The sequence below is a fragment of the Dinoponera quadriceps genome, unplaced genomic scaffold (assembly GCF_001313825.1).
Source record: "Dinoponera quadriceps isolate SergipeBrazil2010 unplaced genomic scaffold, ASM131382v1 scaffold397, whole genome shotgun sequence".
NCBI classification, from domain to species: Eukaryota; Metazoa; Arthropoda; class Insecta; order Hymenoptera; family Formicidae; genus Dinoponera; species Dinoponera quadriceps.
In genome coordinates this window covers 126,307-150,396 of record NW_014554705.1, presented here as the reverse complement: position 1 = coordinate 150,396, position 24,090 = coordinate 126,307, and the positions used below count along the sequence as shown (strand labels likewise).

General features: G+C 45.4%; 5 protein-coding genes across 8 annotated transcripts in view; 3 read left to right on the top strand and 2 right to left on the bottom strand.

The window, feature by feature from the left end:
• Positions 1-136: 136 nt before the first annotated feature.
• Positions 137-9,543, top strand: LOC106740889. The gene is made up of 15 exons (XM_014612354.1): positions 137-396; positions 522-1,798; positions 1,864-2,169; positions 2,500-2,600; positions 3,881-4,107; positions 4,240-4,488; positions 4,704-4,972; positions 5,201-5,317; positions 5,507-5,650; positions 5,856-6,305; positions 6,408-6,463; positions 7,090-7,154; positions 8,290-8,402; positions 8,567-9,086; positions 9,162-9,543. The coding sequence occupies exons 1-15, from the start codon at positions 306-308 to the stop codon at positions 9,299-9,301; spliced, it is 4,125 nt and encodes a 1,374-aa protein (XP_014467840.1). The 5' UTR covers positions 137-305; the 3' UTR covers positions 9,302-9,543.
• Positions 2,617-8,031, bottom strand: LOC106740956 (protein virilizer). 2 transcript variants are annotated; one of them, XM_014612463.1, is made up of 6 exons: positions 7,918-8,031; positions 7,751-7,845; positions 7,564-7,676; positions 7,049-7,415; positions 3,193-6,820; positions 2,617-3,083 (listed from the first exon to the last, which is right to left on the bottom strand). In XM_014612463.1, exons 2-6 carry the CDS (start codon positions 7,802-7,804, stop codon positions 2,791-2,793), a joined length of 4,455 nt encoding a protein of 1,484 aa, XP_014467949.1. In that variant the 5' UTR covers positions 7,805-7,845; positions 7,918-8,031; the 3' UTR covers positions 2,617-2,790. The 2 variants fall into 2 exon arrangements, with proteins under 2 accessions (XP_014467949.1, XP_014467950.1); XM_014612464.1 differs by having other exon boundaries at positions 7,049-7,364.
• A 330-nt stretch (positions 9,544-9,873) lies between the features above and the next one.
• On the top strand, positions 9,874-14,602 carry LOC106740957 (helicase SKI2W). Its single transcript, XM_014612465.1, has 11 exons — positions 9,874-9,891; positions 9,979-10,285; positions 10,402-11,056; positions 11,161-11,392; positions 11,473-11,726; positions 11,809-11,941; positions 12,036-12,314; positions 12,385-13,277; positions 13,354-13,712; positions 13,783-13,961; positions 14,161-14,602. The coding sequence occupies exons 1-11, from the start codon at positions 9,874-9,876 to the stop codon at positions 14,488-14,490; spliced, it is 3,639 nt and encodes a 1,212-aa protein (XP_014467951.1). The 3' UTR covers positions 14,491-14,602.
• Positions 14,603-14,822: 220 nt separating this feature from the next.
• Positions 14,823-16,633, bottom strand: LOC106740958 (protein SEC13 homolog). 2 transcript variants are annotated; one of them, XM_014612468.1, is made up of 3 exons: positions 16,243-16,633; positions 15,515-15,902; positions 14,823-15,222 (listed from the first exon to the last, which is right to left on the bottom strand). In XM_014612468.1, exons 1-3 carry the CDS (start codon positions 16,482-16,484, stop codon positions 14,911-14,913), a joined length of 942 nt encoding a protein of 313 aa, XP_014467954.1. In that variant the 5' UTR covers positions 16,485-16,633; the 3' UTR covers positions 14,823-14,910. The 2 variants fall into 2 exon arrangements, with proteins under 2 accessions (XP_014467954.1, XP_014467952.1); XM_014612466.1 differs by having other exon boundaries at positions 16,405-16,577.
• Positions 16,634-17,028: 395 nt separating this feature from the next.
• Positions 17,029-24,090, top strand: part of LOC106740992 (cysteine-rich motor neuron 1 protein) — a 32,632-nt gene continuing 25,570 nt past the window's right edge. The window contains exons 1-2 of one of the 2 annotated variants that reach the window (XM_014612540.1): positions 17,029-17,113; positions 18,301-18,420. The gene's annotated coding sequence lies outside the window, so the exon portion shown is untranslated. Of the gene's footprint in view, positions 17,114-18,300; positions 18,421-23,155; positions 23,374-24,090 lie in introns of those variants that run through there. The other variant, XM_014612542.1, reaches the window with a different exon arrangement.

The following is a 24,090-nucleotide window of genomic DNA, read 5'->3' as shown; positions in this document are numbered from 1 at the left end:
TCACGGAGAAACGGCTTCATAGAAGATTCAGGTCTGACACACAATACGTCGTATGTCGCTGTCGGGTGTCAGAACGCAGCCGATGATCCAATGAGAGAATAAATGTTTTCGACTCACCTCATTGGACCATCGGCTGCGTTTCGTCATCCGACGTATTGTATATCAAGCTTGAATTCAGCATGTGTTGTATTTTGAGTATTCCGGAGTACTGCTAACTTCGTTTTGATTTGGCATTTCTTATTGAAAATAAATGCGAATATTCAATTTAAAGCAAGTTTCCCAATGTGCCTATCAGTAATTACAAAATGATTTGTCGAAAACTTTGCTCAGCACTCAAGTTAAGAAATACAGTAGGTTATGTCAACGAATTAAATCGCATTATTTGCGGAAAACAACGTAAGTAAATAAGAAATAACAAGTACTTGGTATTAATAATATTCTGCCTTCATTCCTGTCCACAATTTTCTAAGCTCAAAGGTTTCAACGATGTGAATAAAATTAAACAATGTTTCTCTTTTAAGCTCTCGTATCTCATTGTTGTGATGAAGCCAAGAATGGGTACTTGCAGCCCAGATTGCAGCCTCCAGTGGTCAGTTTCTGCACGAAAGAACTTCCTAAGAACGCCAATGTTTTCGGAGACATCTCAGGCAGAAAATTCGAGTATGTTGAAATGGATAAGTTTGAAGAAGAGCAGGAAAAGTTTGAGGATACTGAGGCTTGCGTCCCACGTCGATTGAAACCTAGTCCAGGCAACTATGGGCGCATGATTAAGTCGCATTTGAAAAAGAATGACATAAATTCTGCTCTGAAAGTATTCGATCTGATAAAGGAAAACCGAGACAAACCTACGATGTATATGTACAATCTTCTGATACGAGCTCTCTCCATGCAGGGTGATATAAAGAAATGCTTTAGTCTATATAATAAAGCAAAAAAGCGTGCTCTTACGCCAAACGCAGCGACTTACACCTCTCTATTCAACGCGTGCGCCACGTCGGACAACAAGGAATTAGCTTTGGAGCATTTAAACAATCTACGACAGTCACTGTACCAGAAGCAATTTCCGCTGAATCAGGTGCACTACAATGTCATGGTGAAGGCATACGCCTGGCATAGTCAGATCGGCGAAGCGTTTCGATTGGTGGATGAGATGATGGACAATCGTATCGAAATAGGAGAGATCACTTTCAATTCGCTATTTCACGCTGCAATTGCCGATAAAGAGAATGGTCTTCGACATGCTTTGACGATATGGCATTTAATGTGTAAGTGGAAGGTCAGGCGCACTTTGATTATGTATGATCTTTTTCTGCGAACGATCAGAGATTGCAAACTGGGGGATACGAAGGTCAACGATGTCCTTCTTCCAAACTACGAGGCGACTAGGATCTTATTGAAGGAAGGAGAGAAGCCGGATTTGTTGGCATCACCGCCCTTTGTGAGCACGTTATTGCTATTAATGGAACCGAAGCAAGGCAATGTTACGGAAAACTCCCTCATCAGAGCAAATGAGCAGAACCTCCCACAGGCAGCGTCAATACACTTAAACGATGTGTTCATGAGCAATCGTTTAACCTTATTCGGTGGTATCGAAGGATTTTTAGGTCGAATGGCCGCCGACGGTGTTAAGCCAGGCGCTAAAACCATTACGATGTTCCTGGATTTAATTCCAAACACAATAGCTGCTGAAAATCTTCTCATGAAATTGGCAGATGAAAAAAATATCCCGCTAGATATTGACTTTTATAATATGCTTATCAAGAGGCGCAGCATGCGTCGTGAATACAAAGCTGCGAAGGTGAGTGTTCGTAGATTTGCGCAATTTATCGTTTAATTAGTGCATAATGCGACTCTATTATTTAGGAAGTGATACAAATAACTGAGAGGAAGTCGCTTGCTCCAAACATAATGACGTTCGGAGTTCTGGCACTTTCTTGTCAAGAATATCAAGACGCCAAAGAGTTCCTGGATGGAATGGAGGCTTTTGGTTATAGGCCCAATATTATAATCATGGGTGCTCTTCTTGGAACAGCTTGCTGTAAAAATAATTTCGGATTCCTCATGTTAGTGATGGATTACATGGAAAGAAATCAAATAAAACCCAATAAAAAAATTATAGAATCACTGACGAAATTCTCGAAAAAAATACCAAATTTACGGAAGCCTAAGGTACACAGAATACTTATTCTTGTAGTAGTTATTATATCTTTTTATTACGTTGTGTTTTTCAATGAAAAAATTTAACATCCTGCAAGAAAAATAGCCAAAGTAAAAGAGGTAACACACACGCACAATAGTTTCAAAATAAATCACGTCACAAGGAAAGAATAATTTTTCACTTTATTTAATATTTATATATATTCTTTTATTTCTTATTTTATTTAAAGTACTGTGCGGTAAATATTTAAGAAATATCGATAAATTAAAAAAAATAACGTTCAAAATATATATATATATATATACATACATATGTAATAATTATGTGTAATCTCTTTGTAGGGTAAAGGCAAAATGCGAAGATTGAAAAACTTGGAGAAACACGTCTACAAATTTGAAAATATGTTCTCTAATTGGCAAAAGTTAGTTAAGTCAAATGATTTGTAATACAATAAAATATACTTTCGCGGAGGACGTAGCATGATTTTTTAGAGTTACTTCGAAAAAGATCATGCATTTTTCAAGAACTCGCCAGGGATTTGTCGAACGATCTCTAGGATCGTACTACAGCAAAATTGGGATGTTTTTGCGTAATTTGAGGAAGAGAAGAATTCGAGGAGCAGGAAGAATGAATTAACGAAGGTACGGAGGACGAGTTTCTTGCGCCCACGGCCGGCTTCTGGTCCCGCTGTTGATAGCGCGCGGTGGGCATGTTCCGCGTATGCTGAGCTTGTTGTAACCAGTAGGGCCTGTCGGTTGAGCTCCGCACGTTTCCAGCGCTACGAATTCGTCCACATGAAGAGACGGTGGTCTCGAGGTATTGGGCGGTCTCGATCGAAAGGGATCAGCGCCTCTACCCACCCCTCCACCCACCGGGCCACCCCGTAATGAGTTGGTGAACTGGTTTCTACCTCGTACCGGTGTCACTGGAGTGGAAAATGAAAAAAAGAAATTGCTACGTAATACAAAAACGGGAATCGATCGACTACAATCCGTTGCGGAGATCGGCTGGTAGATGAGCGTTAAAAATCTTACCAAACGGCTGCTTCGACTTGGCGATTGGGGAGCTCTGCTTCTCCGTTCTGCTTTCTTGCTCCTCATCTTGCGGTTTCGACTGCAGAGGTTGGGTGGCGTCGTCGGGAGGTGCTTTGGAGCACAAATTCTGCGCCTCCGCCAACAGATTGAAGTCAGCGGGCAGTAACTCGGCGGCGAGTGCCAACAGGTCTACCGTATTCTCCGCTTGTATCTGACTGGTCGTCGCGAAGGAGAATTTCGTGGACCGGGCCGGACTGTTACCGGTCGTCCCGGCGCATCTTTGCGAGAACTGATTCAACAGAGCCTCCGGAGTAGGCAACAGCGGTTCCAACATCTCCGGGATGGGTTCTTTCTCCTCTCTCTCTTCGGCCTTCAAAGTCTCCACCAGCTCCTTCGCGCGCTTCAATTTCTCCAAGGGATGGTCGTTTCTCTCCCAAGAGATCAAAGAGGCCAACTGCTGTGCGCGCAGGTGTAGGGATCGTCTCTCGGAAGCAATCAAATTTTCCAAGAAGGTCACGGTCAGGCCCACCAGGGGACACGTCTCGGGATCTTCCAAAGTAGACACGTGATCCAGCAACGCGCGTAAGGCACCAGGGTTGTTTTCCAGGCAGCTCTTTACGTGGTACAGGCCATAGTTGTGACCGATGAGGGACAGGAGGACGTGCAGGGTGCACTCTATCACATCCAGCTGGTACTTCGTGCTGGTGGCTAAGATTTCGATCAGAGCCGCGAGGATTGACAGTAAAGGTTCCTTGCTGGGTACCGAATGCGTAAGCTTCTTCTCGAAGGGCTCGTTATCCTCCTGCATCAGGCTCAGACCACAGTCGCACAGGGTCTCGAAGATACTGAGGATTTCGTACTGCGCACGGACTTCACCGCTGTTCTTCAGGGTGGAGCACATCATCTCGATGACCGGTGGGTACTTCTGATCGGATTTCACCTGTGCCCTGGACGCAGGACTCGTCAGGGTCAGCAAGGTGGCCTTCATGGGCGCGTGCCTAGCTAGATCGCTGATCAGAGCGAGAATGGGAATATTATTCTGAGGAGTGGCCGCTAAGATGCCATCCAAGAGACATCTTCCGACCAAAAGAGCCGTCGGCGCCGCCAGGTCGCTCAACTGCTTGCACACCGTGGACAAAAGGAGCAAGACTTCTCCGTTCCAAGTGGCGCAGAGTAATCGCAGAGTTTCCGTGAGATTCGTGGCTTGCGCTTGCAGATGCGCCGACCAGAGTTTCCTCAGGCCTACAACTCTCGCCGCGTCCTCGGTGGCGGTCTCTCGCGGTGTCAGGACGGGCGGTAACAGGCGTGCCAGCAGCTTCAGACCCGGCACGAAGTTGCAGGGACTGAGCGAGACCATTTTCAGCACCTCGCCCAACATCTGAGTCCACAGAGACTTGGCTACGTTGCCGGAACCGTCGGAATCGACCGCCTGGGTGAACACCAGCAGCGTGCCCACGATCTCCTCGGACAGAGTCCGCACTACTAGATTAGGCGGCACGGCCTCAACCAAGGAATAGACACCCAAGAGCGGAACGACAGCCGTGAGATCCTTGAAGTCCGTCGCCATGCACTTGACGAGCCTCTCCAGCAGTGCCCGGGTCAGCTTCACGCAGGGCAGCAGAAGGGCGACCAACGCCATACCTCTGCGGCCCGTCAGGGCGGCGCGATGGAGGAACGGCTGTTCGTAGAACTCGGAGACGTTCGCCATCACAGCGACCAGGGCGGTGAGACCGTCGGCGGCGAAGAGCTGCGTCAAGGCGTTCCTATATTTCAGCTCGACGTAGGGTTCCATGGGGTCGACGTCGTTGTTCGACGGGAAGATGAGATAATGCAGGATCCTGCAGGCGGTGATCAGTTGACCAGGCAGAGACGCAGCCTTCTCCGCGCTCTTCCTGACGATCGCTACCAGCGATGACACGTCGCTGTAGTCCCAGTGAGAGGCCTGAGCCGCGGTCGTCAAATACGACGTCACATCCCTGAGTACAGCATGTTCGCGCGCCTTATCCAGCATCAGTTCCGCGCGGTTCTGCAGGATCTCCACACGGTCGGAGTAGCGCACGATGGCGGAGATCACTTCGGCGGCGAACTCGCAGAGATTGGAGTCCGACAAATAGGGGATCAGGACGTCCATGAAGTCGCCTAACGGCGCTACCTTGATAATGGCGCGCAAGCCGTCGGGAAACACGAGGAAGGAGTGCAGTTGTTTCAGAGTCATCCAGTCGTCCGGGTCGTTCTGTCTCAAGCGGATCAAACACTGGGCGACTTGAAGACGCCACGCCAAGATGCAACCGGCGCCCGGTAACTCGCATTTCAGGGCCTTCAGCATCAGCCGTACCACCTCGGCCTCCTTCATCAGGTAGAACAGGCCTTCCTTCGTGCCGGAGAGATGCAGGAGGAAGCGGCGGATCAGCTTGATCACCTTGAAGTCGCACTCGGGAGAGGACAATGCCAGCAGGAGGTGATGGGTTAACTTGTGGTACTCGAAGTAGACTACCAGGTGGGCGCGAGGATTGCGAGTGCGTTCTCGCTCGAACTCCATCTGAGCACCGGCCGGCAGCTGGCGTTTGGGCTGCGCCATCAATGTCGGCGCGCAAATGTAGGCGTTCATCAGCTCGGCCAGACCGAGTTCCTCGAATTCTCTCGTCTCCTCCAGATACTCGTAGACGTGGACCTTGCGGAGGAGCGAGCTTAGGGCGTACTTCAGTCTGGCTAACTTCACCGTGTCCAGCATCGTCAGTGCCTTTCTGTACAGACTGATCTTCAGATTTAAGAACTCCTGCACGATCACCGGACTGATCAGCGCGGCGTCGAGGGCTCGCAGGGCGGAAAGTTTCACCGGCAGCGCCACGTTCTCGCGCATGCAGAGAGACAGCAGCTTGGACGGCGCGTCGACCTTTAGCAGAATCTCCGGACCTATGGATAATCGACAGAGAGCTTCCGCTAAACGTACACCCACCTTCACGTGCCGCACCTTGTACGCCGGTTGCGGCTGGGCTCTAGCGAAGTCCATGTCTAAGCCAGCGTTGACGATGTTGGTCAAGTCGTTGACATTGTCCGTGCTGAAGTCGAACGGACCTAATATGGCACAGAGAGATTCGCAGTTATGGACGAACGTTTCTTTCTCCTGACCAGACGCGTTGTGGAAATGCGTGACCGACTTGGACAAGGGCTGGAGGATCTCTTTGATCTTCAGTAAAGTCTCGTGGCTCACGCAGGGCTCCTCCAGATTCCCCGGTTTCTCTAGACTCAGCAGATCGGGCGGCATCAGCGCGTAGATCTCGTCGATCTGCGCCTCGCACTCGAATTCGGCTGTAGATGGCACATCGTCAGTCATTATGTCTTCGTCCGATAATATAGGCTCGAACGGCTCGCCAGTCTCCGGTTCGGCCGCTTCCTGTTGTTCCGCTTCCTCTTCTTCGGCAGAGATGGACTCGGGACTCAGAGAGATCAAGGACTCCGTAGGAGGAGAGGAAGGTCGTTTCGAGGGTTTTTCGCCTGTATTGCAGGGTGCCTCCTCTTCCCACTGTGCTGATTCTGCCTTCTCGGTGTCCGGCGCGGCAGTCCTGGACGGCTCTACAACCTGAATTGGTTGAACCGGCGGTGGCGGAGTTGCGGCGACGCATGTTTCCTGTTGACAATGATATGCGGTTAAACATCAAGTTTTTAAGCACAGGGACACGGCATTTGGAAAGTAGAACCTGTAAAAGAGGATCTCGATGATCTAACACATCTTTCAAGCATTTCCATGTCTCTACTCAAAATATTGTTCAGGTGTATTTAGATGTTTGTAAACATCTATGATGTAGAAAAAATTTATTCTGCATAAATTTTATCATTGCAAATAAATTATCCTTACCGATGAATTTGTTTGATGCTGGTTCTCGTAATACCACTCAGGTTGCTGTTCCGAAGGAGTCTGAGCAGCACCTTTAGGATTTTCTTCCAGGGCACTGACACAAGTGGTAGATCCTGCTGTTGAACTATTGACCTCCTGAGGATTGTTCAGCGATTTTGTCAGAGTACCATACACTGCTAGCGTTATCGTGGTATACCATCCTCTTAGCACTAATCCATCAGTTGGTATCTGTTTTCGCTCGCATTCCAGTTGAATGTGAATGTTCTGCTTGTATTCTAACCCACCCAGAGATTCGAAAGTAGATGCTCCAGGCTTACTGAGGTCATTCACAAAAAACTCAATTTCAAATTGAGAAGGATTGGTTGCTCTAAAAGGATAATCCTTTTTTTTATCAATTCTGGGTATCTTTGTGAATCAATTTGAAGAAAATAATACCGAGACTTTAGATCCTTATAGTCTAAATTAATAGATCTTTGAAAGTTCTTAGCTAATAACGGAAGAGAATCAGTCATTACCCGAGGCGTACTCCTCCTGGAAAGTCTGCTTGTACTCGTGCACCCAATGGTATTATTCTTACTTCGCTAATATAAACAGGCTTGGGGAATTGCACCAAATCCAGGTTCAATTCCTAAAAAATGGAAAAAAAATGATTTCAGATTTGATTTTTATTATCATTATTATTAATCCAATGTGTAAACATACCTCTGAAATGTCATGGGAGAATGTATCGAAGAACAACAATTCGGTATTATCCATATTTTGTCGGTAATAAACTTTTTCACATTGTATAACTTAACCTATAACAACCGTTTTTTTAAATAACAAGTTAAATAATAGAAATTTCTCGTTTTATTTCTATTTTAACTCACTCATTTTCATTCTTCTTCCCTTTTATCTTTTTATTTGGAGGTATTTATCACTATTTTTATTTAATTATACCTGTGTAAAATCAACATACACCCGCATAGGATACGGTGTGTATCATTGATAGACGATTGAATGAAAAGGAAGACTACATTAACAATTAATGCAGGATTCACACTGCACCGACGTACGGCTATTAATATCCAATAGGAGAATACGTTTTCTAAAGACAAAAATGTTTTTAGCTGGGAACCCTAAAAAGTGAAATATCTCATTGGATATCGGATTGTCAAATGTCAGACGTAGTGTGAATCCTATATAAGGTTTTGAAAAAACTATACTTTTCGGAAGATGGCGCATGTAATGCTAACCTCGAATTTCCAGCAGTCGTTCCTTACAAGCAAGCAAGGAAAACAATAATTTTATTATGTATGCACATCAATTCAGCATGAGTGATAAAAACAAATTATTTGCAGAAGATGAAGATCGGGTAAAATTTTAGCACGAATTTTAAATGACCATTATGTACAATTAAAAACCATTACAACAATCATACATAAAGAACATTATATATTATTACAACTATCGTTATACACAATTAAAAAATATAAGTTGTTTATAGGATTCCTTATATTATTTTTATTTTTATTTCAGATAGAGGAATCTTCCGATTTGAGTTTCGGGGAGCTGCTAAAATTAGAGGAGAAATTAGGAACTAAGTTGTATCAAGAGACAGTGTCCAGGAAGAAAATAAAGATGGAAAGAAAATTCAAGCAAGAAAAGCAACAGAAACGTGGGAAAAACAGACCGCATGAAGTATCCGCTAAAATACCAGTATCCACTCTAAGAGAAGTAGTGAAAGTTAAAAAAGTTAAGACTCGAGATCCCAGATTCGATAGCTTATGCGGTAAATTTGATGAGAAGGCTTTCAAACGTTCTTATGGATTTATTAGCAACTTACGTGAGAACGATCTCAATGCTCTAAAGAAAGAACTAAAACAAGCCGAAAAAGATCCGAAAATGACAAAGAAAATAAAATATCTCATTCAAAGGCTAGAAAATCAATTAAGAGAAGAAAAGAAATTGAAGGAAAAGAAGGAAAAGGAACAACAAGAAAAGAAGGAACTGATTGAGTCTATCAAACGAGGAGAGAAGCCTGTTTTCAAGAAGAAATGTAAGCTGAACTAATTTTTAATGCTATTCTGGTATTTATTTTTAATTTGTTATTTTATTTTATTTATTTGTAAAGCGGAGAAAAAGGCTCTGGATCTCGTCTCACAGTATGAAGAACTAAAGGAATCAGGTAAACTGAAGAAGCACATTAAGAGACTGTGGAAAAAGAATATACGCAAAGACAGAGCAAAATTAAAAATGGACGAGATGGAATAGAATAAATGCATATGTATGGACAATATACACGGACATATATATGATTATGTTAACAGAATCATGTGTGAAAATAAGTACACGTTATGAATGCTGAATATAATTAAAATGCTGATTAAGGGAGAGTTGCCTAATGTAATATTATGTATTATCTGTATGATATAATCATTGAAAAAATATTTTAGTAGAGGAGATTTTTGGCTACTCTACAGCTATTGCTTCAAATAAAGTTTTGTTTGTATTTATTAGTTAACTCTTATTTCACTAGGTGACTCTGCTGTTGCATAGTGTATCCAACACCGCATATGGGTTATCTGAGAAGTTAGGTTACATGTCGACCGGAAGACAACTAGCACAAAATAAACTCTTTATAACTGCCTATTGTGACAATTAAATGACTAAAAATAAGTGATTCTTGTTGACTAATTAAGCGAAATTCTCAAGATTATTCTTTTAACGATAAACGTTTTGACAACCATGTTGATTTCATAGGTCAAGTAGGTAGCATGAGAAAAATTTTAATATTATCACTTGTTAATATATTGTAAACAAAGGTTTGTGAAATTGACGTAACAATGAATAACTCGGCGGAGGTAATTACATCACTTACATTTAGATTATAATTAGATGTATGATTCTGTATAATAGCCTGGTGCAGTTTAACATGTTATTATTTACAGCTGCTTGAACCTCCACCCATTTGGCCTGATATTGAATTAGAAATGCGGGGATACATCGAGAATCCCGAACGATTACCGATACATCAACTAGACAATGTTCAATGTTATTGGCCGCGCAAGCCTAATATTCTTTCACTTTTGGAGTATGATTTAGCTCCGATTGGTACAACATTGAAGTTTGATCGTGACCCGATAACAGGTAAAATTGGCGAGATGCAAGAGATTGTCTTACTGGGTGCAGGAGAAACTGCGAGAAATTCTATGTCCATGACTCGTGCACCTGGACCACTTATGGATGGAGTTCGAGGTATATTGATCCTGTCAAAATTGTTATGAATTAAATATCAAGCTTGATTTCAATTCTAACAATGCAGTTTAAAGCAGACAAATTGTACATTATCCTGAACGATATGTTTTCTACAGGTAATCCCAGCAATATTCCCTTTTGGCCTGGTGGTTTTGATGAAATTAAAGTACCTGAAAGTGAATTTGGGGAGGACATTGATTTTGAGAAAAATTTAAGGACATTAGCTAAAGGCTTTAGTTCAGGCTTAGAATTCAAAAGTGACAATTGTACGCCAACCAATTGTAACAAGAATGCAGAGGAAACATCGATATCAAGTTCAGTGTCTGAAACACCCGATGAATTACAAACTGATAATGATAATGTCAATTTAATGGCTGTTATACACGAGGAGGGGAATTCGCTTGGCTCATGGTTGCTAACTGAGGAAACTAAGAAAGAAAGTGTACAACCTTCCAACATTCCCTCCATAGAAGACATCTCTACTTTTTCTGACGAAATAAATATACCTGTTCTGAAGATATCGGAGAAACGATCAGAGTTGGCAAAGAGCGAATGGGCAGAGCAGTTGGATGTGTCTGCTCCAGTGACTGATTTTGACAAGAAAGTACCTGATCCAGCAATCAAGTTCGAATATGAACTGGACACCTTCCAGAAGCAAGCTATCCTTAAATTGGAAGAAAACTGCAATGTATTTGTTGCTGCGCATACGTCTGCAGGAAAGACCACTGTCGCTGAATACGCTATTGCATTGAGTCAGAAGCACATGACGAGGTACAGAGTTGCTTGATATATTACTCTGTATATATCCCTGTTATTACAAATAACCAGACAGACTGAGTTACCAATCCTGATCGTTTCTGTCACTTTTTTTTTAGAGTGATTTATACGTCTCCTATAAAAGCGCTGTCGAATCAGAAATATCGCGACTTTAAGAAGAAGTTCGAAAGTGTCGGATTGTTAACGGGTGACTTGCAGATAAACCAAAACGCCTCGTGCTTAATCATGACAACAGAGATCTTGCAATCGATGTTGTATTGCGCATCGGACGTCTTGCGAGACCTAGAATTTGTGATATTCGACGAAGTGCATTACATTAATAACGAAGATGTAATTAACTTTCCGCTTTCCGCTAACGTTGCTAATGCTCCCATGATATTCGATAATTGCGTATCACTGTATTCTTTTAGAGAGGTCATGTGTGGGAGGAAATAGTCATTCTTCTGCCGCAAACCATCAACATAGTAATGTTATCTGCGACCGTGCCAAATCCGATAGTGTTCGCGGACTGGGTAGGTCGCATCAAGAAGCGAAAAATGTACGTGATCAGTACTCTGAAAAGGCCGATACCTCTTCTGCATTATTTATACACTGGAACCGACGGTAAGACTAAGGATGACAAATTTTTAGTGCTCGATGGCAGTGGGCAATTCTTGTTAGACGGGTAAATCATTTTCTTCTGTCTGCGCGTCGCTCTCTGTCCTTCAGAGGCATAGTTTATCTCAATATTTGCTACGATAATTTAGATGGTACAAAGCGGCAAATTCATCCGATAAGAAGAATAACAAAAATCAAAAAGATAACAGGAGAAAAATTATAATGACTCCGAAGCAGGAGGAAGTTTTATGGAGGGCGTTCATAAGTCATCTTAAGAAAAACGTACGTCATCGTCGATTTCGCGGTTTTTATCCCAGTAGAGAAGACATTTTCGACGACGGTCATCTCCGTTTATTGAACGCCGTCGATCTTACAGGACATGTTACCCGTGGTTGTATTCACACTGTCGAGGAAGCGTTGCGACATGAATGCTGCCACACTGAGGAATCTCGACTTGACGACCGCGAGGGAGAAGCATCAGGTGCACGTGTTCTTTCAAAGTAACATCAGAAACCTGAAGGGCAGCGACAGGGAGTTGCCGCAAGTACTTATGATGCAGGAGCTTCTGCAGAAAGGAGTGGGTATACATCACAGCGGGATATTGCCGATTCTGAGGGAAATCGTGGAGATGTTGTTCCAGAGTGGAGTGGTGAAGGTAATCATTTCGGGGAATACGAGGAGATATTCCGGGGTGAATCACGGGGTCGCATCTTGACGTGTTTCAGTTGCTGTTCGCGACGGAAACTTTTGCCATGGGTGTCAACATGCCGGCGCGCACGGTGGTATTCGATTCGATACGGAAGTACGACGGCAATCACTTTCGCCCTCTGTTCCCGACGGAATACATACAGATGGCCGGTCGCGCCGGCCGGCGAGGCCACGACACCACTGGAACGGTGATACTGATGTGCAGGAACGAGGTGCCGCATTTCAACGACCTCAAGCCAATGATGTGCGGCGGTGCGCAGACACTGGAGTCGAAGTTCAAAGTCACCTATGCCATGCTATTGAACCTGAGAAGGGTGAACGAGTCCGTCACTGTCGAGGCGATGATGCGCAAGTCCTTCAAGGAATCGCCCTTGGCCTCGCAGGAAGCGGCGTACATGACGGAGCTGCGGAAGCTGGAGCGAGAGTTATCGAATCTACCGGCTTTCACCGATGTCCAGAGGATGCTCTCGGCGTTTCACCACGTGGCGGTGGACTACCTCGAGGACATCAAGTATCTGAATCCGTACATGTTCGAATCCAAGAAAGCGGCGAAGAGCGTGACCGAGGGCAGAGTGCTGATCGTATCGCACGCGAATCACTACAACAAGGTAGCTCTCTTGCTGCAAATTATCAGCCACAAAACTTCCAATCAGTACAAAGTGTTGGTGCTCGTGGACGCGAACGCGTCGGACTACGAGGTTGCGGAATTCAAGGATCCGCAGATCTACGAGAGGTGGTGCGATATGATCAACCTGACCAAGAAGCGTATATTCGTCCCGAGCATCAATCCGTCGCATCAGGTCCTGACTATATCAGCGTGGCATATCCTGGCGGTGACCAAGCATCAGATAAAAATCGACTGCACCTTGGTACTGAACGACTGGGAGAAGAGACAAATATCACGATTCAAGTAAGAAACTACGGGTACAAAATATATACAATCATTCTCGACGCTTCGGTCATTCATTTGGCGTTCCCTTCCTCAGAAACGATCCGCCGGGTCAGACCTGCCAGACGGCGGTCCAGGAACTATTGTCTCTGTCGTTAAAAGCCGGTGCGTCGCCGGAAATTTTGCATCCGTACGCTGAATTCTCGTTGAAGAGCGACTTACGGGTGAGGGTACAACACAGAGACCAGCTCAAGGCGATTCTCGACGATATGAGGTGCACGGAAATACCTAATTTCGAGGAACAATTTAGGCCTGTGTTCGAGCGTAACCAACTCGAGAGCAAAATACGACAGCTGCAGCTCAAGCTCAGCGACGAGGGGATGGCTTTGTATCCGGAATACGTGAACATGCTGGCGCTTCTCAAGCATCTGAGATACATCGATAGCGACGAGAGGGGTATGTATCACGGCCAGAACGCGTCAATTCACTTGAATGCGAATAACGTCTGCTTAAAACACGATTGCAGTCGCCCTGAAGGGAAGAGTCGCTCTACAAATGGGTAGCAACGAATTGCTCATAACTGAGCTGATTCTCAAGAATGTGCTGACTGTTTTACAACCGGCGGAGATAGTAGCGCTATTGTCGGCGGTGATCTTTCATCAACGCACCGATGTTGAGCCAAAACTCACGCCGAATCTGATGAATGTACGTATCTGCTAGTTTGTTTCTTTCTGAGTAATTAACAAATGCAAAGAGAGTCGATGAGAGCCCGAATCGTAACGTTTTGAGACACGTATCGCTAGTCGGTGAATTTTGCGATTCAGGCTGATTGATTCTTTCTACGCTAATTCCAATGGCCATTGTTATTAGTTGAGCTCATTAAACAATTCATGTTATTCTGCAGGGTCGCGAAGTCATGAAAACGGTGTACGCCGAGTTGGAATCTTTAGAACAAGTCTACCAGCTGTCGACGTTGTCGCCGTTAAACTTCGGCCTGATGGAAGTAGTTTATGAGTGGGCACAGGCTAAGTCATTCGCCGAAATTATGAAGAAGACGGATGTCCAAGAGGGGATCATAGTCCGTTGCATACAGCAACTCGGCGAGACTCTGCGAGACGTTAAGAACGCGGCTGTGACGATAGGCGACCCTGTTTTGAAGGAAAAAATGGAGGAGGCCTCGACCGCGATCAAGCGCGACATAGTCTTCGCCGCATCCTTATACACGCAAGACTAAAGACTATTCGACTAACGAATAATGTTATTTTTAGTATATTCCGGCGCAAAATTATTGTATTTTTATATAAATTATAAATTAAGAGTCCAGAATATGGTACAGAGCATGATAAGAGGAGTGTTTTTTTTCTCTGTCCATGTACATAAATCGCGCACGATATTCGTTGTTTACTCGTTAGGAAACCTCGTTCCGCTGAATGTATCGCGAGATTTATAGTCGGGTAAACATCATCGCTGTTACATCTCAGGTGGATAACTTTTCCTTTTATGGATATACTGAAATATTAGTAGCAAATAACAAAGCGCTAACAGGAATTCGCTAAGAGATGCTTATAACAGTACCGTCGAACAATCTTTATATTAATTTACAACGCTCGTACTTGTATAAAATATCGTTTACTTTACATCCTTATGAGTGACATTATAACGCGCGCTGATCCGCTGCACTGTTGAGGTTGCCTTGGCCCTTGTTCAATTCGGAGATACACGTCCACTGTCCCTCGGAATTCTCGCGCCACAGGGAAACTTTGTTGTCCCCGCCGCTGATCGCCAAGATACCTCCCGTCAACGACCAGCTAACGTTCCAGATTACATCGTCGAAAACATTCAGAACGTTCGGTGTCCAACTGGCGTAATCGTTGGATGTCCAGACGACCACACGGCGATCTTGCGAGCAGGACGCTAAAGTGACTCTGGAGGGACCGACAGCCGGTGCCCAAGCTACGTCTCGAACCTGTGAATTCGAGACGATTACACACGTATGAATATCACGTGTACACAAATGTAATGTAATATATTAGTACGTTTTTATGTCTCAAATTTACAAATATCCGAACAGTGAATATCAGATTATCTGAGTACTCGATTTATACTCGGATGTCGATGAACTCTAAATTTGTCAGTTGTTGAATTGATGAAAGCTGAGCTTTTGGATACTCGGATTCAGACCACAAGTCTTAAGGCCCCCGGATATACCAATAATCTGAATGATAGAAACTCTGGTTTCCATTCCGATCAAAATTTACCCAATCACTATGCGCTTCCAGCTTGTTCTCCTCCACCCATCTGTCGCCTTCCTCTTTCCAGATTTTCACCAAGTTGTCGCAGCCACCAGTGGCTAATCTCTTAACAGGGCTGCTTCTCTGTTGCGTTGCGTTGGCGTCGAAGCCGGAATCGATCGCAGGGCACCAACTGACCGCGTTGCAGCCGATTGTGTGAGCGTTTGGTATTTTCTGCGTGTGCCAAGCGTCTCCGGTGTTCGTGAGAATGGAGATTGACCCATCCGAGCTGCCGCACGCTAAAATCAGGCCGAACTCGTGCGGCGCCCATGCGACAGAATTGACGGAGGAATCATGGCCTGTATGCTCGTACACCTTTGTCCATTCTCCAAGTTCTTTCCAGATAATCACTTTCCTGTAGAAACGTACAAGTTTGATATATGTGTCATCTCATTTAGATAATTATCAGATGACGAAACAGATGAATATCATATTTATGTAATGTTAAATTTACTTAATATTGTAAGCATAACATGTGAAGCAATTTGTTATTACAGGGATAAGTTGTTATAGTTGTTGTAGACATAAGATGCTAAGAAATTGTGAAATATTTATGAAAAATTATAAGAACTGGTGAGAAGGAGCATTAATACAGCGACACTTTTAATATAAATTGCCAAGACATTGCGAGATATCGCTAGATTTACAGAAATCTGTGAAGACCCGTCAAAAAGAGTAGTCAGTCAGCAGTGCACCTGTCATAACTGCAGGAGGCTAAAAGATTGCCGAACTTGGGGTGCGCCCATGCCACCTGCCACACGGGACCGATATGTCCCTTGAGCTCGGCGACCAAGCTCTGGGTGCCGTTCTTCAGATCGAATATCTTGACGGAGTTGTCGCTCGAGCAAGTGGCTAACCTCAAACCGTAATAATCCATTTCGGCGTCGTGGATCATGTCCTCGTGGCCGGTATCGACAGTATTCAAAACGGACACCATTTTTGGAGAGGAATCACGCTCGCGCGCGACCGACGTGTGTGTTGCAACAAAATCGAAATGCACCAAGGAATCGCGGTCGCGGGGACTGATCGCGCGTAAAATTAAGGTTATTTTGATCTTGTCACTTATACGTGGAGCTCTCTCTCTCTCTCTCTATAGTTTCAGAAGCGCTATTTATACGTGGAGCCTATGCGCGCGCACCCTGAAGTCGTTGCGATTATTCTCGATTTCGATCTGCGATTGGTATCGATTCGATCAGTATCGATTCGATTCGCATCAAATGTTTTTCTACACCTTGTCACTTTTTTCATTTGTTTGTTTTAGCGTTTGTTTTAACTAGATAGCATTTTTTGCCTCCAGAATGAAACAAGCGTATAAGCGTCAGGACGAAATTCCAGTGTAGCACTAGTTCATCGAAAAGGAAGACAAACACACACCTGTGCGAGTATCTGTACACTCGTTTCACGTTTGAATGCACATCCATTTTCTTTTAATTACAGAAAGTGCAGTTACAAAGGGCAGATCTGCGTCACACTTTATGAGGTCGTCCTTTCCGCGCTGGGACTTGAGGCGAGCGGTTGTGAGTTGAGGTTCTCTGGGGAAAAGAAAAGATAAATATATCGTAAAAGGTACATTAATCCGAAACGAATGGTTCTTTATTCCTCATGTAGTGTACGATGTATCTAGTTAAGTTTGGTCCGTAAGTGAGTCCGGTTTCGGACGAAAAAAAGTCGTATAAATCATTAGTTTCGATCCGCCATATTTAGTCTCAAAGTAAACACAAGACGCTAATACGGATTCACACATTTGAACATCGCGTAATAGTTTGACGTTGCAGAATGTATCTATTTCCGTTCTCTCTACGTGATCTATAAATCAATAATGATCAACGTCGATCAAATCACGCGTGTTTCACACGCAACAGAGAGAGAAAGAGAGAGAAGTTCACGGAGAAGAAAAATTACGAATATCACTTAACTAGATACATGGTTGTCGCAACAAAATATTAACGTTATTATTTTCGCTTATACATAGATAAAGGTTATAAGAACTATTTTATAAAATGACGATGACGTTATTTTTGACGTCAAAATGACTAGGAAATAAAATTCATATTTTTATCACTTTTTCATCATTTTGACATCATCGTCATTTTTCAGCCGTTTTCTCCTTGTTAATACAATGGCTTTGAACTATAGCCGTGAGCATTGTAAAGACGGGCATGTGTCAACAGCAATTTTTAAAGTAATATCCATTTAATTTGAATCCATATAAATTTCTTCTCTAACCATAGAGACAGTGGTTGTAGCAATCACGGCAATTCTCTCCGTGATCGAACGTTCAACGTCCACAAAGAGGCATTATAACTTTCAAAGAACCGTTGGCATTATTGCAGGAAGCTCGAGATGCCATTTAGGCGACGAGATGCATACTCAAGTATATGTAAATCTTGTTTGTACAAGACGAGCGCATTAATCTCGCCCGGTATGGCGAGAAACGATCGAATATCTCTCGCTTACACAGTTAATAGCGTATTTCGGCAACTTCGCGTTGCGAGAGAACGGAAACAGTCGGTAAATCATTTAATGAGTGCGGACGCATGGGAATCGTAATTAACGCAACCGACCTTTTCAAACATAGCAATCTGATCGTGAACAAGCGTAGCTTCGTACGTTCGAGGATTTAAAAAAAAAAAGGAAAAAAGACTCGAGAGATTTCCACTCGTACCTTACGAACTTTAAAGAATATGATCCAACGCGAATATGTGCATGTATACACAACGCGGGGATATTAAACCGGTTGTTTTCTCCGTTAGATTGAAACCCGTGTCGCTTCCGGCTGGTCTTCCTGCCGATAAGACAGGTAGTCGCACGTGCATATACACACATGGAGCGTGTCGACACGAGAATGTATGGGCGCGCATGTACGTATGCAGGTATGTACACATAGTTACGCATGCATCCGCACACGCGCGCACAGTGTGTGGACTCCTACTGTATGCCGCGGCGCGGAATGGAGCCGGCGACTATAAAATTTTCAATATGCTGTACGGCCGAGTGGCAGTTGCAATTAACGGTAATTACGTTTGCCCCCCGGGCCAACGGTACGAAATCACGCGGCACGGGAATTGTTTATCGATCGCGAGAGCGAGCGGAACGATACGACGAGGTGACGATCTCTCGTGTTCCGAGTATAAGCGTAAGCAAATGCTCACGGAAGCGGGACGGAAATTGATTTCGCGGCGACGTCCTGCCTGAAGTGACGACGACGTTGACGACGACAGCGAAACGCGAGATTCCGTCCCGCGTCTGTCGCGCTTAATGGCAAAATAGCGACTGCTTATTTGCCGTCGTCTCTATGCGGATCCACGTTACAGGTAACGGATTATACGTGGTGACACGATTGCAACAGACAACGCAATTATCGGTCTCAAAATTGAGACGAACGAGGAAAACAGAAATTATGGTGACTAGGAAACCGACTTTTCGGGAAAATCATCTTGTTTTCTAGTTGACCGGTTATGTAATAAAGCTCAAAGTTTGGAAGAAAATATAAAAGATATAAGTTATTTAACGTGAAGAGAGAGAGAGAGGGTGGAGATTTATTGTTTGAGAAACAAAACAATCCTGTTTGTCGAATCAAACATTCGTTGGTTTGCTCTATTTCAAAATACAAATTAGCTTCTAGCTAATTAAAAGAAATTGTATTAAAATCAAAGAAATTTTGTCCTCTGTGTACATACACAGTAAAATATTTTGTGTGAATAACAGTTTATTAAAATTTTGATGTTACTTTGGCAAGGTGAATAAGTTAATTTAACATGCGACTGCTGTTACTTGTGTGCACAAGCCGCCGGGGCTCTCGGCAGGAATTTTGTGTGAATATTCACGCGTATTCTTTTCCTTTTTTCTTGTATATTTATACTAATATTGACACATTTGCACAATTTTATTTGTCTTATTATTTTCCTGCATATTTTTTTCACTGAACTTAAACTTGAAAAAAATAATTTTTCCCTCGAAGATAGCTTCAAACTTCAACCATATATTTAGTTTAACATATAGTTTGTGTACTCCTTAACTTATTCCTATGTTAAAGTAACACGAAATTTCAGTTATTTACACAAAATTTTTATTATACATATATAGATTAAAGTCACCAATTCATGCAAAATATCATACGCCAACAGTACTCCAGAAATAAATCCGGATAAGATATTTGAATTTCTTCGAATTGTGTGGGTGTCGGTGGCTGCCGGAGAAGCGGAATGTCTCTCGACATTCCACGTGCCAATACGTACGCGCGTCGCGGTCGGACGGAGGATTTTTGCCCTCCTAGGTATCGGGCACATCTCGTTGCCTCCTTCAAGCGGCTCCTCCGTTCGAGCGGAAATTCAGGGCGATGAGTCCGCGAGTTCCGGTTGCCGCGCGTTGGCGCGTCGGATCGTCGGTGCGTGAACGTCGGCGGTGTCGTGAGACACGAGCGGAGGAGTAAAAGGAGGCGGTGGAGGATCGGCGCGGATGGAGGAAAGAGAGGGGAATGTCGGTCACTGGGCCTCTTCTCTTTCTCTCTCTCTCTCTCTCTCGACGACGACTCGGCGATGCCCCGGGGGTCATTGAGGAAGGGCACGCGTTGCCGAGGCCCCCTGCCTCCCCCTCCGTCACCACCGGTAAAGCATTGTTCCTCTTTGCTTCGCCTAGTCTCGCTGGCGCTCGTTCCTCGGCATTCTCCGCGTTTCCACCGTCTTCTACGACGAACATTCGTCCAGGTCAACACGCGCCTCTCCACTACGCTAACGACATTGTCGAGCCTCTTCCTCGCCGCGTTGCGCCGCGTGAGCGGCCGTTCTCTTTTCATCGTCTCCCGATGACCAGATTCACCCGGACGTAACAACGTAACGCGAACGCCATCGGCTCGGCTTCCGTTCCAGAAACACCGGACCGGCGTTTTTAACGACCGCACAAATTTGTCAATAACGTCAGTTTATTTCAAACGGTCAAAGGGACATGAAAAATGCACAGTGTAATGGAATCCCGTTAGTTAGTTAAAAGAGAGAAAGAAAGGATAAACAAACGGATTAATTCGAGCCAATTATGACCGAGTTAAATAATTGGTCCGATTGGTCGGCGAGACCTGTTAATTAATTTCACTCTCCCACTCCTGCACTTTATCTTCGATTCGGCTTCTTTATTTATTTGTCTTTTAAGCTGCCGCCGAGAAAAATCCGATTTCCAATTCGTATAAAGAGGCCTTGCAGAAGTGCTAATTAGCGTGAGAAAGCGACAAAGGGGTAATTTACGCGGCACAGCGTACATATAAACGAGACTCGTCCCGGGATCGCACTCATTCATTTGACTCAGCTTTATTTAACCTCGTTCATATTCATTCGCGTTTATATAGCGCGAAGGTTTTATTGAGAATCGTTCGGCCGCGATAAATAAATGACAAAGAGTACGATCGCGCTTAGAGCCCCACCAGCGCTTTCGACCGAAAGCACGCGAGAGAGACGCGCGCGCGTGAAATATCGAAAGCGGGCACGCGCAAGTTTCCACGCGACTCGGCCGAGCATCTACGTACGTACCGGGTACCGTAAAGGTGAATAAGCGGGTCGCACGAGGATCGGATTCCTCGCCTACCAGCCCGGACCACATTAATTCTCAGCGCGCGCGCTAGAATTACGCGGCGATTCGCCGTTCGGGGCGCGGGGAAAAACAGCGGTAAAGGGGCGCAAACGCGGGCTTATCGGGAAAGGCGCATTTTCATCTGGCACTTTCACATATTTTCAGTACGCACGAGTCGACAAGATCGATGAGAGATACCCGGTCGGCGTACTTGAAAAGTCTCGAGAAAAGCGGGACGGACGAACCTCGCGCGAACTGCAGCGGCCGATCCCCACTCGTGACGTGCGTGTACGCAGGGCGAAACGTCCACGAGGAATGTTGTTTCTTCTCGTCGAGTATTCCCGGTCGAAGCCTGGCGGAAGTGTAGATCGTCGTCGTGCGACTTTCGTTCGCCAGATTCGAGCGCCGAAAGCGTCGAATTGAAATTCCTCCCGTGGCGAAGATTGGTTCGCGCGGACACGTTCGTTCGGGATTCTCGCGAGTCCGAAACGGTAAAGAGACCTCGATCGTGTCTCCTCGTCTCCGAGAACAGTATTTTAATTGGAACGGAACACACGCGGGAGCGCGCCTATTTGTGACGTGAGGGGTTCCGGGATCTCGGACTCGTCATCTAAACTTTCCCGCTTTCTTTCTCTCGGTCGCGTCGGCGGTGAATTTCTCGGCAGGCGAAGAGCCGGATGCTGAGAGAGCATCTTTCAACGTGCATAGGCGGGGTCTCTCTGCCGGTGCACAGATGCTTTTGGGTCATTCGTTCGGATCGATTGGCCCGCTCTCTCGTTTATTATTGATGCGATCCGACGCGTATCACGACACTGTGCATTCCGATGTTTGTACTACGGCAATCGGCTGCAGTTAATGAGCGCCTCGTTACGCGATCCCCGCGCAACGTCGATATCGCCTGACCAAGCGATTCCGCCGTCTCTCTAACGAGACGGCTCTCGTGCCGGATCTCGAGGTGAGGAGTACGCGTGAGAAAGAGGACGACGTTGTACTTTTGCAGGAATTTGTGTCCGCGCGTATGATACTCTCGAACTGCCAGCTAAGGCGGAGGACTTCGCCTTTTGTTCGCAGTAGAGGTTCAAGTTACACTCAAAAGGTTCAAGTTGAAGATGCTCATTCGACTCTTTATCCGATAAAATTGCCGATAGCTCGGTGTTGCGATCTTCCGCTTTTCGCTTCGCGGATCGTCGAGTCGATCCTCGGTGCACAGAGGACAAGTTTCTTTGGACTTGATAAGTTTTATATAGTTTTGAAAAACTGGCTTTTCCCCATTCTTTTTTTCGGAGAGAAACAGAAAAATATGCGGAAAAATGAAAAAAATCCAGTTTTTTAGTTCTATCTATTCGGTTCAACCGCGGGAGGAAACCGAAAAAAATCGTGGAAAAATTCGCCATTTACTTGACTGAGACAAAATGCTTATTTAGACATGGGCAGACATTTTGATTATGAGAACAAAAATTTGCTTTTCGAAAGTGAAAATGAAAAAGGTTTGCTTCAGACAATCAAATGTTAGTTCTCACAACCGAAATTGTCGAAACAAGCATTTAATTTGCGTCAATCAAATGAAATTTTCCAATGTATTTCTCGTGTGGAGTCGGCGGAAGTGGACGAGCATGAGTCTCCGCGCGAAGATCTCGCGTCCGAGATCTCGCGTGAGGCTCTTTCGATGACTTCGACAGATCGTGAGGATTAAGTAACCCCTCCCTCCCCGCCGAGATCGGAATCTGCAATGGGGTGGCTCGCAGGCGTGCCAAGTTTGGCGCGGCATGTACCTGCGGGTAATTTGTCAGAGTGCGCGCGCGTTTCCTTCCGGAAATTTCATATCACTCCGGAGAGTGCGAAAGATCGATCTCTCGATCCCGAAGACGCGCCCGGTGGCTGCCGCACTCGGTGACCGCCGTCATGTATCGTCAGGGCCGTAGAATTCTAGAAGGGGGTCATCATACGAGGCCGGCACCGCCGAACGGACGCGCCGCGAGCCAGGACAGTGCACGAGCGTCATTCGGCGCGTACTGAGCGAAAGGCGAGAGAGAGAGAGGCGCGTCGTCGGAGGACCAGCACGAGAGCGGCGTCGCAGTGCCGTCGTCGTCGTCGTTCGTGGTAAATACGCGACGCAGTCGCGAGGCAGTCCGCGAGCGGGTTGTTACGCGTGCGGTTTTTCGCGCGGGTTTCGCAGTGCGAAAAGGGGAAGTTCGTGCCGGAGGATCGCGGACGAACGCGGTCGGAACACGCGTCCCGTCCCCGAGAAACGGATACTTACGATCCAGGTAAGGAGTTTCGCTGGGAAAGAGAGACGGAATTGTTTTTATTATTACTAAAGACACTCGCGGAATATCAGATTTCTTTTCCGCACGAACGTAACCGCGCGATCGACAGGCGTTGCGACGATGAAACGGGCGCTCTTGAAAATAAAAAGAAAAAGGAAAGAGAAGCGGACCGATCAAATCGCCGCGCTCGTGGCGTTGCACACACGATTTTCCGCTTTTTTTTTTCCGCCGGAAAAACCGGGAATTTTGGATAGTTTGCGGGTCGCATAGTTGCGCCCGAAAACTCAACCGGCGGACCGATGTCCGTTTTTCCACAGCGGGAGAAATGTCGGCTCGCGGTAACTTTCCGACGTAGGTAACTTTATCCGCGCCAATGTACGACGGAAAATCTTTCTTTCTCATCGTGAGTGCGCGCTGATTTATTTATGAGCGGAGCCGGAGAGAAATTCTGCACCCCGACAAGAGGATACTTTCCAGTCCGCACGCGATTAGAATGAGGCTTATGCGCGCGATATCCATATTCCCCGGTACAGGGGGGGCGGGGGGGGCAGTGCCGGCGGAAATTCCGAAGAAACTTTATTCTTCTTAAATAACCGACATTAAATCATGCCGTGGGGGGCGGTGGAGCGCGAGCTCTCGATATTCAACTCGGCCCGATACTCTTTGCGGCGAAGTTTGCCTTACGAATAATCATACTTTACCGGCGAATACCGTGGA

Coding starts and splice junctions, on each gene's coding strand:
- LOC106740889 (XM_014612354.1), top strand. CDS start 306: ATGATTTGTCGAAAACTTTGCTCAGCACTCAAGTTAAGAAATACAGTA. Junction 397..521: donor CATTATTTGCGGAAAACAAC/GTAAGTAAATAA, acceptor TTCTCTTTTAAG/CTCTCGTATCTCATTGTTGT. Junction 9,087..9,161: donor GCCTGTTTTCAAGAAGAAAT/GTAAGCTGAACT, acceptor TTATTTGTAAAG/CGGAGAAAAAGGCTCTGGAT.
- LOC106740956 (XM_014612463.1), bottom strand. CDS start 7,804: ATGGATAATACCGAATTGTTGTTCTTCGATACATTCTCCCATGACATT. Junction 7,416..7,563: donor CCAGGAGGAGTACGCCTCGG/GTAATGACTGAT, acceptor TTATCCTTTTAG/AGCAACCAATCCTTCTCAAT. Junction 3,084..3,192: donor CAAGTCGAAGCAGCCGTTTG/GTAAGATTTTTA, acceptor TTTCCACTCCAG/TGACACCGGTACGAGGTAGA.
- LOC106740957 (XM_014612465.1), top strand. Junction 11,727..11,808: donor GGGCAATTCTTGTTAGACGG/GTAAATCATTTT, acceptor ACGATAATTTAG/ATGGTACAAAGCGGCAAATT. Junction 11,942..12,035: donor TAAGTCATCTTAAGAAAAAC/GTACGTCATCGT, acceptor TCGATCTTACAG/GACATGTTACCCGTGGTTGT.
- LOC106740958 (XM_014612468.1), bottom strand. CDS start 16,484: ATGGTGTCCGTTTTGAATACTGTCGATACCGGCCACGAGGACATGATC. Junction 15,903..16,242: donor GCCTCCTGCAGTTATGACAG/GTGCACTGCTGA, acceptor ACGTTTCTACAG/GAAAGTGATTATCTGGAAAG. Junction 15,223..15,514: donor TGGAAGCGCATAGTGATTGG/GTAAATTTTGAT, acceptor TCGAATTCACAG/GTTCGAGACGTAGCTTGGGC.